The sequence below is a fragment of the Leuciscus leuciscus genome (assembly GCF_965113295.1).
Source record: "Leuciscus leuciscus genome assembly, chromosome: 9".
Classification (NCBI taxonomy): domain Eukaryota; kingdom Metazoa; phylum Chordata; class Actinopteri; order Cypriniformes; family Leuciscidae; genus Leuciscus; species Leuciscus leuciscus.
The window spans coordinates 32,806,133-32,828,784 of record NC_138733.1 but is presented as its reverse complement, the minus strand read 5'-3'; the positions used below and the strand labels follow the sequence as shown (position 1 = coordinate 32,828,784).

General features: G+C 39.4%; 1 protein-coding gene across 5 annotated transcripts in view; it reads right to left on the bottom strand.

The window, feature by feature from the left end:
* fndc3a (fibronectin type III domain containing 3A) overlaps nt 1-22,652 on the bottom strand; it is a 92,197-nt gene that overhangs the window by 38,710 nt on the left and 30,835 nt on the right. For 3 of the 5 annotated variants that reach the window (XM_082180896.1, XM_082180899.1, XM_082180897.1), the window contains exon 3: nt 12,338-12,413. In XM_082180896.1, coding sequence (XP_082037022.1) covers nt 12,338-12,413 — 76 coding nt within the window. Of the gene's footprint in view, nt 1-12,337; nt 12,414-16,296; nt 16,683-16,854; nt 17,031-22,652 lie in introns of those variants that run through there. The other 2 variants (XM_082180900.1, XM_082180898.1) reach the window with 2 other exon arrangements.

Sequence of the window (22,652 nt, the reverse complement as noted above, 5' to 3'; positions counted from 1 at the left end):
AACTATCACTCAGAAGCTCTGAAACACATTTCGTGGATTGGGACTGGATCACTAGGGCTGACGGCAAACACAAACCTTTTGCGGATATCTCTGGATATTCAGGATGTTCAGTAAATGATTAAAACGCTCCACTGAAATCCAATAAGATGAATAGAAATACTAGGCTACAACCTGACAGGGTTCGACATCTCGATAAGCTCATACTTAGTTGATATCCGGACAGACAGTCCCAATGCAACTCTCCGTTTCTTAGTTCTAGTTTCTGAACTTGAGAGATACATCTCTAACAGTTAGTCGGCCCTTCAATCATGAATTCAAGACAATGCAGTGGTCTTCATTTTTGTCTGAGTATTGATGATAGAAGCTTGAGGAACTTAGAAAATCTCTACTGGAGGTCGCTCAGTCGCTGTACGGTTCGTTGCAACCTTCTTAAATTTAACCATATCATCAAGAAGAGGATCACGGGAGCTTCATGGTCATGGATTCATAAAGTTCTACACAAAACTCAAAATCATACATGAACCCTCACGTCACCTAGCCTGGGTTTCCCCATGCTGCCTTGCACGCAGTGCGATTTTATTCACGCTGCTAGGCAGCCTGGATACCATGACCAGATTTTCCCCTCAAAAAGGGAACCAATCACAGAACGGGGAGGGAGCAGCAAGACGATGACGACGTCTATGCGACACACCGAAGCAGTTTGTTTATATCTATGGATCCAACATGGCATCAGACGCGAAGTTACCTTTCGATGCAGCCTTAGATAGTGTTCTAAGTAGTTTAGAACGCAAGTTTATTTCGTCTTCTTCCTCGTCGAATTTCTGTCGCTCTACATACGTCATCTGGTATCATTTAAACGATTGGCTATGAGGTACGTACAGGCGCATTTGATAGACATTCGTAGCGCCCAATAAACGGCTCTGGGCATTCGTAAACCACGCCTCAAATACGAGAAAATGAACATGTGGTTCCCAGACCACGTCTCAATGAGAAAGAGGTCTGACGTTAGCCAGGCTACACGTCACCACAAGTTAGAAAATTAATGACTTCCAGTCGCTTTGTCAGTGCAAATGGATATTTAACTTTGTTCTCCCGGATTGAGGAAAGACTAAGCTCGTAGGGGTGGTTTACACGACAACGTTTTCAACTAAAAACGTAAAACTCTTTTATTCGTTTCGGCCATTCGTTTACACGACAACGGCGTTTTAGGTGCCTGAAAACGCTAACTTTTGAAAACGGATTTCAAAGTGCAAGTTTGTGAAAACGGTCTCCGTGTAAACAACAAAAACATTTTGACAATGGTGTTGCCTGTAAGTGGAAAACTCAAAGGAAAAACTTTAAGCATATCGTTGTCGTGTAAACGTACCCTTAGTTGCAGCTAATCCAACATAAAACACTGGGAATGTGTCACACTCTCTGGGTCTAATTACACTGGCCCCGGAAATTATCAAATGAAACACAGTTCCACCAACCCCTCGTCTAGGCTAATTGCTAATTACAAACGTTAACCCAGCTCTACACTGGCATTGCTGATTATCTGTTGTCTGATTAGTTCTAACTAATTTACTTTCTTTCTTTCTTTAGGTGTAATGGAGGCTCTATCCTCTTAACACTTTGTCACCGGTTGAGAGGGTCCTACAGCGTTCCATTAGCGGATTAGAGAGTCACTAGCGTTGGCCGACAGCATTCAGGGAAGGTGACATGCAGGTCGGGTGAACAGATAGAAGGATTACCAAAGTACAAGTTATACTTAGACGGTTATAATTTAATGACCAACCCTCTCCTGTGCAATATGGAGAAATTTAACAAGGAGTCCTTATGTGAATGCTAAATGTTTTATTTGCATCCTTCACAGCTGTGTAACAAGCATCCGTCACGCCCCGACGGACTGAGTGACGTCCGTCTACATGCGCAGAGGGAGGAAAAGACCACAGCGATGTTTATGGAACAGAAGAAACTCACTTTGGCGAGCCTCCCACTGTCTCCTCTCGTGATGCTTCAAAGAATAACGCAATAGAGAAAGAAAGGTTGGGGGAAGTCAAGCTTACTGGGATAATATGCTTTCGTCCTCATTCCTTGGACAGTACTCAATGGGGTATGATAAATCCCTTGTCTAAATTGGAAAGCCCACACAGATTTATCAGTGCATGGAATCTGTTTTTACCGCCCCAAGAGTTATGCAAAGACAACATGGCATGCAATGGCGTGCATGCTAGTGGGATATAAAATAAGAGTATTGATTAAGCTTGTTGAACCCTGCACCCATCTAATTGTTGAAGGATTATCATCAAATAAACCAAAACACTTGGATCTTTCCCCAAACCATCTCTTATCCCCTCTCTCTCTCTCTCTCTCTCTCTCTCTCTCTCTCTCTCTATCCATCCCTAAAGGCTTGAGCAAAGTGGGATGAGTCATCGACTCATTCATTCCAAAACCTATGGACTGCAGATGCAGTGAATGAAGCGCGTACGGGAGAAACTGAAAGAGAGCGAATTCATAAAATGAATATATATTGCGACCTATCTTTCTGCAGAGACCCCACATATACAAAATACAAAAGCATCAGGTTCAGTCATGAATCCAGAGCAGAACGCTTCAAAATGTTCATAAAACCATTGTTGTGTAATTTGTCTCATTCAATCTACTGCATGAATGATTTAAAAGCAGTTTATAAAAAGATTTGTTCTTGCGCTTCACGAATGAGGCCCACTGAACACATTATATGTTAAAATTCACCAATAATAGTTTAAAGTTACAATGAAATTCAAGAAGTTGTGGATGATATTTTCTTCCTATTATGACATAAATCTGAGTGAAACAGAACAGATTATCAAAAAAAAGAATTATCAAAAGAAGGCGGCAAGATGGGACTTGGTCCTATCCATCGTTTGTTGATGGGATTTTGAGAAAAATGAATGTGAGCTTCTAGAGGGGTTTGAGCCCGATTTAAAGCATGCCATGCAATGAAAACTGGTCCCATCTATTTTCTAAATGCCTGTTATTGATCTTATTGTGAACAATTCAGATTTTTTTGACTTTGTAATTATTAAAGGGGTCATGACATGAGAAATCTGATCAGAAATCTGAGAACTGATAACAATGTAAGTGTGTTCCTTGAAATGCAAATCAAATTTGCCTTGATATTTTTAAATATAAGGGGTCTTTGTAACTTTAAAATATCCTGCAAGTTTCATAGCTTAAAATGTCATCCTCATTATAAAACATAGCATTTATTTAATAGTGAACAAACATGGTGTTTGCCTGTTGTTTTTTGAAAAACTATTTTATTACTACACGGCTCTCTGGGGTACTTGATTCTGATTGGTCAACTGTAGTATCCTGTGTGGTCAAATATTTTTCTATGATTGCCATTTAACTATAATTGTCCGCTGTTCCAGGCTACTAATTTTCTGCCGTGATAGATTCAGGTGTGGTATTACAATTAACAAAATAATTTAAACTCAAATCAATTCAAATTCAGGTATTTTATTCATGAATGCATCCCTAGTGCTTTACCTTCTCTGTGTGAAAAGCACATTAAGACCAACGTGCCCTTTGATGTCGTCCTGAAGGCAAACAATCATTTTGTTTAGTCTCAAATAAGGGTGAAACAAAGATTAACATGTTCTTTGATGTTAACCTATAAGCAAACAATCGTTCAGTTTAGTTTCAAATGAGTGATTTGCCTTTTTATGTATCGTGGGAGAGAGAAGAGCTCTACACAGTTCATTGCGATGGAATTAAGCTGCACTTGGTGACATTAGTAAGGGCTTCTCTTGGATGGGTGAATGGATCGGGTCACAGTACTGAGAGCTCACCGCTGGCTTCAGTCGCAATCAAGAGTTGCTTCGGTGAGTAACTCCTTATAAATACACCCACAGAAAATGTCCACTCGCAGGGAATGTTCCCACCCACACACACACAAATGCACTATAATGCCTCCCAAAAAACATAACCCAGCGGATGTCTGCGCCAGTTCACACACCAGACAGCAGACACAACCATAAACACGAATGCTCTACCACACAGTCTGTTTGAATGTTCAGTCTTGGTGTAGTCATTTAAGCTGTTAAGAATTTTAGTCTTACTGACCTTAAAACCTTTAAAGGGATCCCATTATGCCCTTTTACGAAGTCTTGATTTTGTTTTTGGGGTGTACTAGCATATGTTTTCACATTTTTCACATATTTTAAATTATTACAGCACCTCTCTGCCCAGTCTGGCTCGAACACGCCAATTTCGATGAAGCCCCTCCTTTCGAAATACGAAATGTGCTGTGATTGGTTAGCTGGCCCAGTGTGTTGTGATTGGCACAGCTTAGAGCGTTCGGGAAATGTCCCGCCTCTCCATAACTGCGAGTTCTGCTCTAGTGTAAATATGAAAAAGGATGGCGTCAATTTCAAACTATTTCGTGCCCGATTCAGACCCTGACAATGTTAACGGACAAGAGGATCATGCAGAACAGATTTCATGCACAGACTTTGCTAGCAAAGATTTCACAGGACGTTTCAGAGCGGTATGTTTAAAAAAAAAAATCTTATTCGTTATAGATACGATGTTATCCACCATTTAATCATGATATTTGTCGGTAATGCAAACAGTAATCGATCACAAAACTATGGTTCATTTTCCTAAGGAGCAGTGAACAGTCTTACAAAAGCAACCGAAAACAAGCTGTTCTCCAAAAAGAAAAACAGTGTCTCTGCAACATAGCGACAACACTGTCTTCTCTAGCACAGCTCAATCAGGCCTCGCCCCCTTTTTTGCGCATTCCGTGGGCGGAGATTATTTAAATTAGTAACATTGTGACTTCATAAGATCCTGAAAAATCACATTGTAGTCAGAAGGATTAAAATAAAGGTGCTCTTTTATCTAGGGTATATCATAGTCCATCAACAAAGATCTGTGATGACCATGGCACTCTTGTATTGGCAAAATTTAAATGATGAGATACTAAGTCACAATTACACATTAAAAAGGGTCATGACTTAAGTAGAAATTGACAAAAGTTTGTTATGGCATAATTGAAATAATGAGATACCAAGTAACAATTTTGAAATAAAATTGTTACAATTCGAAATTGACAAAAAGTTAGTTAAATTATGAGATACAAAGCCACAAACATTGTCAATTTAATCTTATTTCATAATATGACTTATTACGGCAATTTTGACTTCTCATAATTATGAAAAATCATAATTCTAAGATAAAAAGGAAATGATCACATTTGGATATACTGTGTAATAACTCGTCATGTTTAGATACAGAGTCTTAACTTTGTCGTATTTATGAATTTTCTCATAAATATGAGTTAGTATGTCAAAAGTACAACATTTTGTTATGATTTACCAAAGCATGATTGGGCTGACTGGACTGATGATATCTGTGATATAATTTTAACCTGTGGTGTCGATAAGACAATTAATCATTGCTATTACTAATGCTCATACTTAAGTATTACATTTTTTTTGTTTATCCAACAGCAAAGAATTAATTCTTAAAAAAATATATGATATTACCAAATCACAAAAACCATGGTATTAACAAACTTTTTTTTTTTTCAAGAGTCAAAGTCATTAAAAAGGTAGGTTTTATAGTTGTTCATATAGTTTTGAGAGCAAATGTTTTCATAGAAACCAGTTGATTAATAGAGAAGTGTCAGCATCTTGGACACATAAGTTGCCTGTATCTTGTTCAGTCTTCTACAAACCAAAATCTGAGTTGCTTTGCCCTGTATCTGACTGTCAACGCAGCAGCTTCTACGATGGCTACTCTGATCGGCCAAAACATTGAAAGCAAACAACAACAACAACAACAACAACAACAACACATACTAAAAGGCAGGTAATGCACAAGTATACAGTGAGTCAAGTGTGTGATGTCACCTGGAGTATGTGATCAGGCCGTGACTGTCTGCACTTAGATGTCTGAATGTCAGAGTGGAAATAAACCAAGTGCCAGATGTGGCCCATCGCAAACAGTGTCAATGCAAGAGCAAGTACTCATGACGAGCAGAAGAGGATGAAAGAATATTGTCGAGGGAACAAAGTCAACTCACCCCTACAATACTGTTCGAGTGTTGATAGAGGGTCTTGCTCTATGGTTACTAAGATGTTCCGTTTATGGCAAGAGCCAAAAGAGTCCAACTTGATATTCTGCAGCCAGTTGCACAAAACCACTTAAGCTATGAAAACCCTTAGTGATAAACATTTTTATTAACAATTTTTTTTTTTAGCTTAAGTGGTTTTGTAGACCTAGGTGCTTAGATACGCCTCATGACAAGACTATAGGAAATCTTTTCTAGACAATTTATATTTATATATATTTATTTATATATATATATATATATATATATATATATATATATATATATATATATATATATATATATATATATATATATATATAAGAACTCGACTAGTAGAGAGTAGAAAAGAACCCAGTTATTTTCATTCATACTGTTCGTGGCCATCCCAATATCTCTGAGGAAGAAAGACGTTTTGCACAATATTTACGGCTCCAATGCATGAAAATGGCTACACATATTATAATGCCAAATTAAAGGAAACCTGAAGCAATTTGCATTTTCAATGCACAATATAAGGAAGTCACACTCAGAATAACCTCCTAAGTTAATTTTGAAGATTTATACTTATAAAAGGCAAACCACAAAAGAAAAGAGGTGGTGAAAGAAACAACTATTACAAGACTATTGTCCATAGTCCAGCTAGTCAGACAGCGGAGGAACGTCAGTAACGTGGAAATCTTGGCCAACGTCCTACATGAGTAATGAAAACACAAACAAGAGCCCGCAAATCAACGTGAGCGTATTTACAGGCTGACCGTCAATGACCACATCTAGGGCGGCAAACGTCAAAGATGCGTCAATGCCAGGATGTTAAAAGGCCATGTTATGTTTCCCCCCTCTGATGTAATTCTCCTCAAACACAGCCAACCCCCGGCAGTCTGGGATGCCTTAAATTAAGTTCTCTCTTCCCCTCACAAGGCTGCTTCTTCAAATTAAACAGACAGTAATGAAGCTCCATAGTGTGCATATGGTATTCATGTACTTCCAGCTACTGAAAACACATGAATGAATTCAGAAATAGAACAAACAACCATCTGTACCGAAAAATAATTCAGGAAGAGAGGGACAAACCAGTTCCCTCTGGTTTATCCTGCAGATTTTAGCATTACCTCCGGCTCGCTCTTAGGTTAGGGGTTAAACACACACACACACACACACACACACACGCTCTTCCCTCGGCTCCCGCAACGGTGAGTCATCACTCCATTCACGTCACTGACAGACAACAGCTCCCAGTGACAGACCAGTGCAAAGCAGTCCGCTCGCCCGCACGTTACTCTTCCTCATCAACTCCTTCCTCTCAGAGAGAGGTGAAGCTCGCATCTAAATTTAGCAACTCTTGCCCCCCTTTTTGAAAGAGAAGGGCTTCTTTGTCCCACAAAGACCTCGACTGTGTTGAGACGCACATTCAAAATGCCTAAAATACTGCTATGGCTTATCAGTGACGCTTGGCTTCTTTCAAAAACAATGTTTAGTTAAATAAAGCAAAAAGAGAACATTTAGTGACTCCTTCAGCAGATGACATAAGAAATGTTTTTATACTTTTCGCACCTTTCCGTGCAATTACAATTGTTGGTGATTGGTGCGTTTAAACCTCAAAAAGCAATATTCAGAAAGAAAACTAAACATTTTGTTCATGAAGCAGACAGACCAGTACATTGTTCAAAAATCTAATTTTCATTTATAGGTGGCCTATCCTTGTAAAGACACCATGAAAGAAAATGCACTCCATTTTTCAAATGCATGTTATAGAGTGCAATGTGAACGATTCTTCCATGAACAAGTCTTTGAACAAGACCTCATAACCAGGGTTTGAAATTAACACCCGCCAACCTGACAAATGCGGGTAAAACTCAACTGTGGCGGGTAACGCTGTCAAATCACTAGCCAATTTGGCATGTTATTATGTTTACTCACTTTGCTGGAAAAGTTTGTGTAAGCCAAATCTGCACAGATTTAGCGCAAATACTCAACTCGTGAGTCATCATGATATATTAAATACAGCGTATGCGCAGTATCTGCTCATATCTGGTTTACTTGAACATGCCCGTCACTACGCAACAAATAACGGCGTGCTTGTTCACTTGCATTGAAGCAATTGCGAAGATTAAAAAGCATTTGGTTAACAGAAAAGAAAGACATTGCTATTTTCCAACATCCTACATTTTCTTTGTACTGTATTGATCTGTCCACCTAAAACACATTTTTGGTGATGAAGTTGAAGGGAGTAGATGGCTGGATGACAGGATTTTGTTGGAATAAGGAATGAATGTATGAAATCCAAATTTTATTTTATTTTATAAATTTTATTTATAAGCTGTGACGCAGTTAATCTGGTTCATTTATTTTTTCTTTTAGGCTAGTAGAAGTTCTGAATGGCCGGTAACTTAATTAAGTAGCCAAATTGGCCGGTGGGTAAAAAGGTTCATTTCAAACCCTGCTCATAACGTTTAATCGAAATGTCATAACTTGATCATCTGGTGAGAAAAAAATAAATAAAAAATTTTTTTGGTGGCATATGCCAGATTTCTCCAATTTAGTCAGTTTAAACAGTGCCCCTACAAAATCAACTGCAAGCAAAAACTCCCACATTTCAAACACCAATCAACAACCGTTGGATAGAACCAAGGCCTCGCACTACATTATTTCGAAAATCAGTTACAATCGAATGCATGTCACAATATGGAAGAAAAATTTTTTCGCTGCTTCCACTTCATAGCAACTTTAAGGGGTTTCTACTTCAGGAGCACCGCCCACAAAGATAGCCATATTTAGCTTACGTTATCTTTCCGCTTATGTTGAACATTATCTTTATATGGATTGGGTGATCACCTGACTGTGTCATTCAGTGTTCGCTTCCTGATAAGAGACAAGCTAACAAAGTGCTAGCCGTAACTGTAAAAGAAAAAAAGAAAAATGATGCCCTTAGGTTTTAAGAACAAATTGGTTACCACATCCATTTGGGTTTTCAGTCAAACGCTAATGCCGGATGATAACATCAATCTCATTTCAATGCAGCTGACTGCTTTCACAAGTTCAAATCCTTGCCAAGCTAATCAGGCAAGCTAGGGATGGAACAATCAGGCTTACCGCATACAATGAGCTGGATGCTATTGTTTTTCTAATCAATAGCTTCCCAAGGCACAGTAATCTTTCAATTACAGTCACACTCCACTTCTTCCTATTGCAGCAACTGCCAATCAGGGAGGTTGGCAGTTCGTAGCCTGTTCGCACCATCCCACACAATGGCTGTAGACAAAAAGAGCTCTTCGCAAACTGAGAGGGGGTGTAAGACATCTCATTGCAACCCTGCCGAGACCCACCGAGCACTAGCTGACTGTTGTGACTGAGCTTCCAACACATATGGCAATTATACCCAACACTGGATGGCTCTTTTAGTGAATGAGGATGTGTTGGAATTGGATGTGAACTGGAGGATGACTAGGAGTCATGACGCAGTCGTGTGGAAAGTGAGTTCAGTGGGGGGTATTACAGTGTAGGTCAGTAAAACAAAGTATTTGAAAAGAACAGACAGTATTTTAGCACCTCATCCAAACCAAGAAGTTCTTTGTCTCTCCTCACTGAAAGCAAAATGTTGAGATTTGACTGTGGCAAAGAGCTAACCAGCAAAATAAATAATACAAAATATTGATTTATTCCTTGATATGACGTAAAAAAAAAAGAAAAAAAAAAGAAGAAAAAAATCAAAAGAAAATCAAAACATGTCAATGTGTGACGTTACGGACTGTCACGACTAGTTACAACAAAAATTCTGCAACTCTAAATAAAAATCCGATTGCAAAGTTTTCTGATAAAAATAGTAATTAATAGAAATTTTTTTTTTAAATAAATAAATTTAGGCAGAAAACCACAGGAAGCCCTGAAATCTCCTCTTTTGTTGATAGCCATTTTAAGCCCAAAGTATACTTTGGCCGTCCACGTTCCGCAACGGTCCGTGACACGTAATTTTCGTCATCAGGAGGTTCTGCAGACGTCCGGGAACACTGTCCCCATGCAGCCCAATTTGTGTCCGCGCGGATGGTGCGCGTACAACAGCGCATGTGCGAGTGAATTGAAAAAGTTCACTAGATCGTGGTTCACAAAGGTCACTTCTTATCCGCTCACGGCCGGAAAGTGCACCCGGGTCTTTAAACACTTCTCATTACAAGTTTGGGAAGATCGTTGGTGCGTGTTGCTTTTCCAAATGCACGTTATCAGTAGTGCTGGGTCTCGCTCAAAAGTTTAAGTTTGATATCAATACAGATACCTTGACTTCGATCCCGGTTCCTGAACGATACTTTTTTTCTATACCAATTTTATGAAATCCGTTTTAACAAGATTACATTACATATTACCTAAAAAAAATTGTTTTTAATTTGTTTTTTTGGACTTAATGTCTCATATAAATCACTGGGGGGGGATATATGCCTCACGCTCAAGCGTACGCATAAATCTTGCCGCAAAGCACTGGTAAAAGTAGCCTAATTATTATGAATGTGTCAGGAAAAAATAGCAAGGAGACATTTTAATTGTTTATTAATAAAAATAGTGTTTTTAAAGATGAAGTTGACGTTGCTGACTCGCTTTACCGCGGTATAGTGAAACATACGCATGCACCTTTCATTTGGATTACATAATCAGAGAGTATTTGTTTTTTTATTTGAAATGGTTCATTTAAAAGTAGACATTTCAAGCTTTCTCATGTCTGCGAGGCAAGTATACTATATGCTGAGTTTCGGTTCATTTACATTGATGCGCTCCAGTTCTTCTTGCAGTCGAAGGAGGAGCAACTTTCTGCTCTTAAGTTTATTCCATGCACCGTCAAGTGCTCAAACAGATTTGTTGTGTTGCCGGTCTTGGCGGTTATTATCTTGCTGCAAATATTGCATCCTTGGCGATTTAATCACCCAAAGCCATATTGAAATTTAAATTAAGCATGCAGACATAGCTTGATTGTTTTGCACCTTGTGGGGTGTGCGCATAAACTTAATTGCAATCCAATGGTATAGGGCAGTGCATCACGTTAGATTAGATTGATCATCCTTTTACTGCGTTGGTCTCAGTTACTCATTTTGCCTCAAATCAACAACTCTCACTGGAAATGAATGACGTCTAGACAGAGATAGAAACTCGGGTCTGCGACTTGGACTCGATTCGCACTTAAGTCGACTTGGACTCGTGAACAAGAGACTCGAGACTTGACTTGAAGACAGAGACTTGTGAAAAACAAGTCATTTTGGTACAGCATTCCTGATTATATTCTCTCTTTACTACCCCCACATGAGAGCATGAAACAACATTTTACTTTTCATTCTTAACTCATTCATAAATGCAATATCAAACTAGGCTGCAGCATACACACCAAGCCAGCATTATTTAATAAATGCGTTACACATCTTAAGGCACACGTAGCCTATTCACCACCCATTGGAAAAGTGCTGTTATTTAAATGAACAACAACAAACAGTAACAATAGAACCAAGTCTTACCGTGAGATAATCTTTGTTTCATTTAATTTGAAAAGCAATCAATTAATCCAAAGGGGAGCTGCGGTGTTGCAAAGCTGTCAAGAGGTTTGCTTGCTGTCTATTTTCAAGAAGTCTACATTTCCATGTCCTTCTCATGTTAAACACTGTTCATTACAACTATTAATGAATTAGCTGAAAGAACTACTGCTAAAAATAGAACAAAAACTTGGACCTCTAAGACTTGAGATGGTCAAAAACTTGAGACTTGACTTGGCCTTTAGGGACTTGTGAACATGTCTGCTTCTAGGTGCTTTGATGCTCCAAATCGCTCTCAGGGTCGTAAACAGGGACCTAATAAAGACTTTTTTATAAGGGCATACCTGGTTTCACTCTATCGAGATTGAAAATTGTAGTAGTTGCATTCCATGTAATTCTAGATTACACTAAAACACTAGATTAAAAGGGTAAATTACGGCATAGTTTAAACTTTAGAGGGGGCATTTGGGGACACTGAGGATTTGTCTTATTTACGACTGTTTAAAAAGATAAAAATGGTACCCTCAATTATCTGGGAACAGGGACACTTAAATCTCTCCAATAAATTTGGAGAACTTACACAGATACTGCAATCAATTACGAAGGAAGCCCCAAAGTGGTAATAACAATCATCTGAACTCGTGATTTGGCTAAATTAAATGCCACCTGTTCGTAGACTAATGTAATTATGTCTTAAAATACACAGAAATACTACTCAACACAAGAGGAACTTCTTGAATCTTACCTGTGATACACTGAAACTGACCATCATCTCGCTGGATGGTGAAGGCCTCTCCTGGGTTTACCTGCACCAAGATTACCTGAAGAAGGCAAGAAAGATACTGTTAGAGGAAACCAGCCTATTCAGACCACTTCAAAGCTCAGTACTTAGCTAAATACATTCCCTGATTCCGTAAAATTACATAAGCCGCTTGGATGATAGATAACACCGCGCTGAATAAAGATACACGGTATCGATTTGAATGGCCCCACCTGTGAGGGCTCCATGAATAAAATCTAAAAGACTGAACTTCCTGCTGCCCTCATCTTGACCTCATGTAACGCCAGCGCAGAGATACACATGGCTCAGTTTTATTCTAGGCTAATATATCTAGCATAAAAGTGGCCATCATTCAGCCAGGCAAAAACAAGCTTTTACTACCATCATTTTCTTGTGTGGCTATACATAACTGACACGCAAATAGATGAAAATGCATCTGAGTGCAGCAGAAAGTGGAAACACTGTTTACTGACATGACGAAAAGGCTCTGATTCCCAGAAAAAGGAGAGGAAAAACAGGAATATATATTTTTTTAAACTCCTCTAGTTTTACGATCTATGACTGCGGCTTAGAGTAATCTGAATCGTGAAACAACACAACCAATTTCATTCAAAGTTTTACCCACTCAAACCCACTCATATTTCATACTCTTCCATAACGTTCTAGACAATATTGACTATAAAACTATAAAAATGGCCAAATAAAAGACAGCAAGAAGAGTAAAATAGGGCCAAACCAAAACACAACATGTTAAGGGGAGACACACCAGGTGAATAGAAAAAAAAAATTAACTAATAGATATCAGCATGAAACTTCCCCCGTTGATTACTGACATTAAGACAAATATCTTTTGTATTACAAGTTTTTAGAATAGTTATGTTTAAATATACAAATTAGGTATTATCTCATTAAAAATGCGCTAATTTACATATATTTCCAGAAAAGAAATCTGAACATTGGATAAAGCCAGATTAAAAATTCTTGTTTCATTTTGTTGACATATTAGAGTCAAAGGTTTTTACAGAGGGGATTTTGGATCTCTCTTTTTATCACTTTTTTAGGTATAAAATGTTGTATAAATCAGAATCTGAACGATATATGAACAAACCCCTCTGTAAAAACCTTAAGAATATAGAATACAACTGGAAAGTTCGGTTTATATAAGTGCTGCTGAAGTGGAGATTTCTGGCTCAGAGTATGAGAAAAAACCCATTTTGAGAAAACGGCCTTTAAAGATTTGTATTGTAAAAATTCATACTTTTTTAGTGGAAACAACTATTTACAGACAAAATATCTTATCAAGTCATTAGCAATCAACAATACAAACCACCTAAAACACATCAAAACTTATATAACATAGCATTTATGGCCTTTAACTGAACAGAACCCCAGTGAAAAACAGTCAAAAACACACTGGAAATGTCAGAGCACGTCACGTGATGCATCTGAACGAATCACGTTGTCAGAAATTGACATCAGCCAATGAGATTTTGCGGAGATCGCGGAGCAGCAGGATGATTAAGAACAGCAACTTTTGTTGAATTTAGGAGAAATCTACAGACGCAAATAGACAAAGTGTAGTAAAATAAAGACCTTAATGTGTATTTCAGACTTTTTTTCACCACAAGTCTAAAAGCAGACATGTAATTGAAGACAAATAGTCCAAAATCTCAAAATTGACAAGTGAAAAAAAAAAAATCGATGTTTTTGCCTGCCGTGTCTCGCCTTAATGGCCTCTTTGTACATAAAAATAAATAAATAAATACATTACAACCTCCATAAACATACCAACAACCTTAAAGCCACATGCCAGCAACCACTCAAAACTCCTTAAGGTGAATCTACTAGGGGTGTAACAATACATAGTTATATCGCAATAAAAAATGTGATGATTTGAATCACTGACGTAAACAATATCCGTGATAGAGTTAGTTTTATCCAAGGCTCAGCTTACTGCATTTAAAAGGTATAATTCACCCAGAAAATGTAAATTTTGTCGTCACGTACTCACCCTTAAGTCGTTTCAAACCTATACGATTTTCGTTCAACTTCCAAACACAAATGAAGACATTTTTATGCAACCCGAGAGCTTCAGTGCCTCCATTTAAAGTCCAAGGTCCATTACTCTAAAACTTAAAGATCCCAAAAATGTCAAAGGCATCATGCAAATAATCAATCGAGTAGCCTAATCCAAATCCAACAAAAACGCAACAATAACTCTTACATCATCATCGCATCTCGTGTGCCACTGATAAGGCTGCCATTCGTACACCAACAATTTTCAATGCGCCGTTTTTTATTTTCATTTTAGTCAACAAATATTCTAAATTTGAATTTAATTTGATAGCCTTAGTGAGTAACACTGACAAAGCCTTCGCTCTTATTATCCGTCACTCCCGAAAGAGGCTCATAATTTGCCTAAAGATAAAACTCAAACTAGCTGGACATGTCCACATCTGGTCGGCAGAGGTTGCTGTTGTTCGTGTCACCAGAAGTCACCCGCTCTCACTGAAAATCAATGATATTAGTGTCGCTGGAAGTCGCTGTGTAGGTGGACAGGGTTTTAGCAATTAGAAGACAACCTCCTGGCAAACACTCCAACAACATGGCAGTGAGTTCTGGGCAAGCACCACTCACATTTTTTTTTTCCGAAAAGTGCTAATTCAGTCAATAGTGAGCTCCAAACGAGTGCTCTAAATTGCTCCTTGGTAATGTGTCTGCCAAGTAATTAAATGTGAAAGAAACCAAACCAAGTAAGTTCAGGAAACTGCACAAATTTAAAATCTAAATAATTCTGTAAATGATAGCCCTCTACAATGCCACATAACAAAGAAGGGCAAGGTAGGACTCCATCGTTCAATAGACCTGGTGCAAATCGACACATTAGATCACTCAAGGATGAATGATGATAAAGTGGAGAGGACAACATCACTGGCTGTGACGTCCAAACCCACGTCACTCGCATGGCTCTGAAACGAGATGGAGAGGTTAAACGAGATGGAGAGGTTGGTTCAGCGCTCATCAGAGTACAACTTGTTCCATGAAAATCGCTCTGAGTCAGTCTTCCATTGAGCTTTTGTTAAGGCACTATTGATGACACATCTGTCTCGGAGACGAGCAGGGGCACTGATCTATTTCAGTAGAGCAGGGGTCCTGATCTGAAAGCCTCCAGCAGGAAGTCATTTGACTGGCTGATTTTAAAACATATGCCACCTCGTTCAGCTCTCTGCAGTCCTTCAATAAAAGGCTCAATGTTTATGCCTTTCTCATGAGAGGATATGGAATGGGGTTGAGTCACATTAAAAGGTGCAGATGAACCGAGATAAATGTCATGCCGTGACCGAGAAATGCATTTTGCTATCAGTCAACAGGTAGAATAAACACTAGGAGAGTTCAGAATCCTAAAAATTTAATTAAGACATTCAGTCAAAACAACATTGCTGAAAGCAGAAAGAAAAAAGACAGAGAACACACTTTGAAAATAATCAGGGATCCTGGCAAACAGATTATTAAAGAGTTGTTTCTCCAGCATCAGTTAAGAATGTGTACGTGTTCTCAAAAGAGTTGAACTCTGGAGCAAAAACATTGCAAATAACGTGTCATGCCAAGAACAACAGGAACATGTGGCTCTCGCCTCAGCTGAGGGTTAAGAACTGACAGTCCTTCCGGAGGTAGAAAAAAAAACACAACTGAACGAAAGGACCAGCTTTCGTTTATCTCATTCTCATCTAAAAGCCAACAGCATCAGTCAAGAATGACGGTGGGGGGGAAAAGTCTACAAGAAGAGAATATTTATCTACTTAACAGATACAAACACAAATGAATTTCAGTCTCATAGCCTAACCTAAAAATAAGCACAGCATTTTCCCTAACAGTGTGCGTTTCAAAGAAAATAAATGTGTCAGCGCAGGCAATTTATTTACCTCAGACTTGGGGTGGAAGTCACAATTATAGCGCCTGAACTCCCACGGCTTGGGGCTCCAACTGCGGGTCTCCCCTAACACAGCCATCCTCTGTACGTCCGTCTCACTCTCTGTTCCCATTCATAAGTGCCACCGAGACACACCAGCTATCCCTCGACTGCTGCACACACACACACACACAGGAGCGTGTTCTCGATCGACCACATGCGCAGCAGAGAAGAGCGATGCATGAGCAACAGCACACGCAATGATGGGGGTGGCTGAGGGAGGTCTTATTGAATTAAGGTTCAAGCAGCTACATGCTGTTGCGTTCACGTGTGTATGTGAGCCCGAGCTCGCAATTACTCCTTCATGCTCACTCCTTTGTTCTGCAACACAGCTGTTTATCCCCCCCCCCCCCCCCCCCCCCCCCCCCCCCCCCCCCCCCCCCCCCCCCCCCGTTCCTCCTCTCCACTCTCTGCATTATTGACACATTCTCCAGGTCTCTTTCCTTTGCCAACATGCAGTTTTAGACAAAGCAATGTATGTTGTGTGAGAAAAGACTGAATCTTCACTTACTGTAGCCCGCATCTCCCTCTCATCCAGCCACAGCTGCTTCAACAGGCTGGCCGATATTTTAAGGTATCTGGTACCCTCACGGGGGTCCGAGCCACCCTTCTCCGGCTTCACCCAGTGCTCATGAGATTGGAAGGGCTGCGCGGTGGGTTCGACACATGGGGGCCTGCGTGAACTCTTCACCCTCTTAAGCAAAGCGAGAGGAAGGGATATAAGTCTCGCCTAAGTGCGCTAGCTGGAAGCCGTTCACAAGATAACAGGAGCGAAGCCCATGTTTGCACTCTCCCTTTCTCTTTTTTTTTTTTATCTCTCCTCCTCTCTCTGCAGTAGATGGATGACTCTCCCTCTTCTCTCTCTTTCTGGCTCCAACTCTGCCTCGCCACCACCGCCAGTCTCCACGGCAACCCCTTCAACAAATAAGCCCTGGCGATGTCCGCAGCGCGCCACCAATGAGGAGGACAGCTAATCGCCTGTGTTGCGCTCGCGAGGGGAGGAGGACCACGAAAAGGAGCGAGGGAGGAAGGCCACGGGCGAGTGGATACAATAGCTCTTTCCACCGAGGGTTTGTAATTCTCACCTTTCCCTCTGTGCCTTACCGGCATTGACTCGTGACTGTTCTTTGGTGAGCGTGTGTGTGTGTGAAAGCGAGTGAATATGGATGTCGTCCAGACTTTACAACCCACCTTCAGGTAGTGCCAAGTACTGTACTGGCATGGATCCAGCAATTAAAAATAAGGATAGGGATCCTTAAGTTATCCTTGACTTCTTTGTTCTGCGTTTTGCTTTGGTGACAATAGCACACACACTCATTCACAGACAGTCACTCACGCATGTCCTCCCTCCTCCTCCTATCCGTCTTCTTTCTATTCTCCATTCACTGAGCGACGCTGCTTCTATTAATACCATGATCGATGTGCACGGATATGAAGTTCAGGTAGTGTAACAGCTTCTTTCACACCTCAGCCCTCACCTCTATTACAGCAGTATGTTTTGGTCCTCTTGCTGCAATACACAGCATGGAAGAGAGGTGCGAAAAGTAGATGCATGAATAGAAGTGACACCCATGGATAATATGAACCTACCTGTTTTTCTTTGAAAATGATCAATTAAGCCCGTCCTTGATGATACTCGACACAGAAGGAAAGGGAAAAGAAGACTCAAGTTTCTTTGACATTTCTCAGACTACAGAAAGCCGTTTTTCTCAGGCTAGAAAAACTTCCTCTTAAGATGGGAATGCCCGAAGGCAGAATGTTCTCATATACTTTACCTGTGTGTTAAAGTCAAATCCAGAGTAATCAAACAAGACATTTGTTTTCCTTAAAGCCGTAAGAAAGAGTACACTGGTTGGTTGTCTGAACGACTAGTTGGTTAAGGATACCATTTAAAATTAAACTGATTTAAATGTCAAGTTCGGCAGCCTCCGGTCAGACATGTGACGTCCCTTAGAAACATTAGCCCTTCATTTGGGTAACTGACAAATATCCAACAAATAAATATGCCTTATAACCAGGATGGGAAAAAATAAATAGGTTCACTCTCACCAGAATCAGTATTATAACGTTTCTGTTCATGCATTCCTTCTGTAACATTAAGGTTCCGAAAATTGTTTGATTAGAAAAAAAAAAAATACAGGTTAGTAATGTTATCTTTTTACTTTTTTTTTTTTTTGCCTTTACTAATAATAAGTATAGCATTTTCTTTACTCAAAAAACATGAAGAGAGTCTTAGTCTGGTATTTGCTGTCTAGTAATATCCAACACAGCATCATCTTTTATAACAAGTTTTTGACCAAATGTATTAAACCACAGGAAAATCTGCTAGTTAAATGGTTTAAAGTAATTTTTCAAGATATTTTAAAAGGTTTGCTGCATGGTTAAACTAATTATGGGCTATTTGCGCATGTAAAACTAAACCCTTGGAAAACAGTTTTTTTTATTTTTTAATGGGTCAGACACATCCATTCTAATTTAATTTGATTTAATTTAACAATCTTGTCGGTTAACAGTTAATGATCGGTTAACAAGCGTCGATTGTCAGTCAGGAAAAAAAAAAGAAATAGGCTAAACATCCCTCGGTTCTACACTATCCTGCAATTTCTGCTGGTTTCAAAACATATGCTAAGCTGCAAATTCCCTGACATTCTTTTTCACGTAAATGTAATGCTTTAACAGTTGGTGACATATCCCTATTCCTATCACACATTCGGTTAAAAGTTTCAAAGGTATACTTAGAATTGGAAAACATGCTTTTTCTTTTCATGCTCCCTGGGCTTGGAACGGCCTGCAAAATGTAGTTAAACTAGAGATTACTGCTATCTCTGAATACTTTTAAATCTCTTCTGCAAAATGTTTTAAAGGTGTCTTGCAAGTGCTTTTCTTGATTTTACTTTTATTAATTGTTATGTATGCGTATTGTTTATTTTTTTGTTTTTTGTGGCTATCACTGTGTGAAATTCTTTGTGCTGCCGTCTTGACCAGGTCTCCCTGGAAGAAGAGATTGGGATATCTCAATGGGATTTTCCTGGATAAAAAAAGGATAAATAAATAAATTAATTAATATCCATGGAAAACCTCTAATGGCAGCACATTGCCATTGCAAGTAACCAATTTAGCCCACACTCAGTAGTCCAGTCATTTTGGACACGTCAATGTCACATTTGCGGAGGCCGTACTATTTTAATTCATGATTGGTTGACTGCAAAATAAAAATAATAAACAGAACCATAAAATAACGTTATTAATCGGTTAATGGCAATTTCAAATAACCATTTCAGTTCAGAACAATTAAAAATTTCGTTTCCATTTTTGTTTACGTTCCTTGAATGGGTTCAGAGCCCTGCTAATAACTAAGCTTAAAACCCATCACAGTTCTCACAATAAAACCTACAGACTACACAATAGCCGTGTTTCCATTCCCCTTCAAATTGCGCAAATTGAAAAAATGCCGAATGGAAACACGTTAATTTGGCAAAAATTCCAATATATCGCAAAAAATTTGAGGTCACCAATTACAGGTCACCTGACGTAGATGGCGCGGTGTGTTTTGACAGAAGACAAGACCGAGTTCTTCATTAAACTCATAAAAGACAAAAGTATTACGGGAATACTGGATTCTAAACAACAAAGAAAAGGTCTTCAATTTTTGAAAACCTTGAAGCAGATAGGAGGAAGAAACACTTCATATGTGCCGCTCCCAAGGGGATTTCCTTGCCATTAATGCTTGGATAACACGCCTATGTCTCCTTCGATTAAAAATAATGGCTTATGAGGTGACTGGGATATACGTAAACCTACCAACATTTTTTAAACGACTTATCGCGAGAAGAAAAAAGGATGTTTTAGTCGCATAACATCAGTTAATGGAAACGCCGCCATGTCGCAATAGTTTTTTAATCAACATTTAGAAAATATCACAAAAGTTTTGTGCAAATCTGTAATGGAAACGCGGCTAATGACAAAAACAAAGCTCAGTGAAGCCGATTTGACACTCAACAGCAATTGTCTTTAAATAGATTGCTATGGGGTCACGACGATGCTGCTATATTTGCATAGTAAAGTTGTCATGTCATGATGCACAGTTGAAAACCCTCTCCACAGTCCACACCTAAATTAACCTATATTAAAATATGAAATGATATAAATCATCCTGAATTATCCAAATACAGCTCTATGAGATGTTCATCTACTTATTTTGTCTCTATACATATTCAAGCAAACTGGCAGGCAATTTCTTTAATATGTTCAGACTATAAATTGAGGCAGTAAAATGTCAGAGATAAGAGATGTAGTATCCAGGTGGTTGAGTGACAATGATTTGTATGAGCAAAGATTAGAGATGGGAACATTGTTGCTCTAATGCGTCACGACCAGGCTGAACTTGCCGGGTTTAGGCACAAGGCCATCGGGAGGGGGGGGGGAGCGAGAGTGATTAGCAAACACAGCTACAGTGGTTAGCGCTGGCTTTATTACCCTGGAGATGGGCCAGTGGTGCCGTTGCGTTCACGGCTGTTAGCAACTGACGTCTGTGCTTCTCCGATGAGTCAGGGCTCAGGTTCCTCACTATTTGTTCCTCTTTAATTGTTTACCGTGTGACAACGTGGCACTGCAGCTGGGCTGACACGAAACAGAAATATGTGACATCGAAGAGGAGCCTCTGGATGACGATGCCATACAGAAATGAGCAAGAACCATGAAAAACATAGGCTCACATAGTCTCAAAGCAAAAGACTTCAAGGCAGAGGCATAATCTCAAACCTCTTTTTCCAGTGGCTTCCAACTTTTCTATGGTTTAGATGGCACAGAATATAGTTCAAAAGTCTGAAACTGCTGTGTTTCCTATGTTCTTAGCATTAGTACAACTGCAGCTAATGCCAAGCTAACTGAATTGTGTCAAAAACAGACATACATAGGCCTCTGGCACTTTGCGTTACTGTTGCAAAGCAAGAGAACTCAGCAAGCTCTGGCAGAAGAGCTTTACAGTGAGACTGTGGGAAGTATTGATTTACCAAGCAAAGAGCCTCAAGGCATCGTGCCTTTGGTAAGAGTGGGTGATGCTGTTGTTGGTCCAATAAGGGTTTTTGCAATAGTGGTAATTTCTTCCTCCTCCTCCCTTGGCTTGCTCTCTTCAAGCCTGATGTGCCACGCAGAAGCTAACGCTAAATATTTTTAGCTTAAATAAAGGTGTTAGCGGGGAAAGTGATGGTAAGTCATTGTTCAGTACATTTGAAGTGTAAATACAGGTGGTTATCTATAGGAAAAGCTATTTGAAGAGGCCGCTTTATAATAAAACAGTAAATAAAAGGTCAAAAGTGTCAGCTAAATTTGAGTAGCAAAATAAAAATGCAAAACTGTGACAAGATACTGATCTTTGACAGTCAACCTGAGGTGCATACAATGGCCCTCATTTATCAAAAGTGCGTACACCAAATTTCCAGCGTACACCTGGCGTACACCCAAAACCACGGTGACTTTGAGATTTATCAATATGAACGTTGGCGTACGGCACGCTCAAATCCTACGCCAGCTCAGGAGGTGGTGTACATGTACGCACGTTTTGAGTGCGGGAATGCGCAGAAAAACAATTCCTAACACCACAAAACGCACTGACAAACTAAAAGATATGATATATTATGACCCACTGTAAAAAAAAACAACAACATAGTAATTATAAACTTCAGTGTTTATTTTTGTGCAACATGGACTTCAATGTTTAAGTTGTGTGACTTTACCAAAGCATCTGAATTGTAGGCATATGTATACCTTCAGTTGCGAGCCTATGCGCTTTACCTGACGTTTCAAGCCTTGTTTATACTTTCGCCTGGCTCCGCAGCGCGAGTCTCCGCAGACTGCGCGCGCACCTCCCCAAACGGACGAGTTATACTCGACGCGCTCGCCGTCGTACTATTCTTTGAAACGATGGTAGGGCCAGGGTTAGGCCCGGCAGGTGTGCACGGACTGGGTTTAGTAATGAAAGGCTTTCAATGACCAAAAAAATTATTCAGACTGACAAAATAATAAAAATGACATTCTTCTTTTAAATAATAATAATAATACAAATAATAATAATAACGACATTCTTCTTCTAAATAACAATAAGTGTCATTAATAATAAAAATCTAGAAATCAATTTTGTTTCTTTCCACTTCCCTGGTTTCGCTTTCTCTTTCTCAAAGAAGTTTCTCTTCTTTGCCGTCTTCCGTGTGTCCATGGCGTAAAATGAGGGCGTGGGGGAAGCGGAGACTTGAATATATAGGGGCGTGTTATTCTAATGACGATCGTTTTCAGCCGCGGCATTTATCAAGG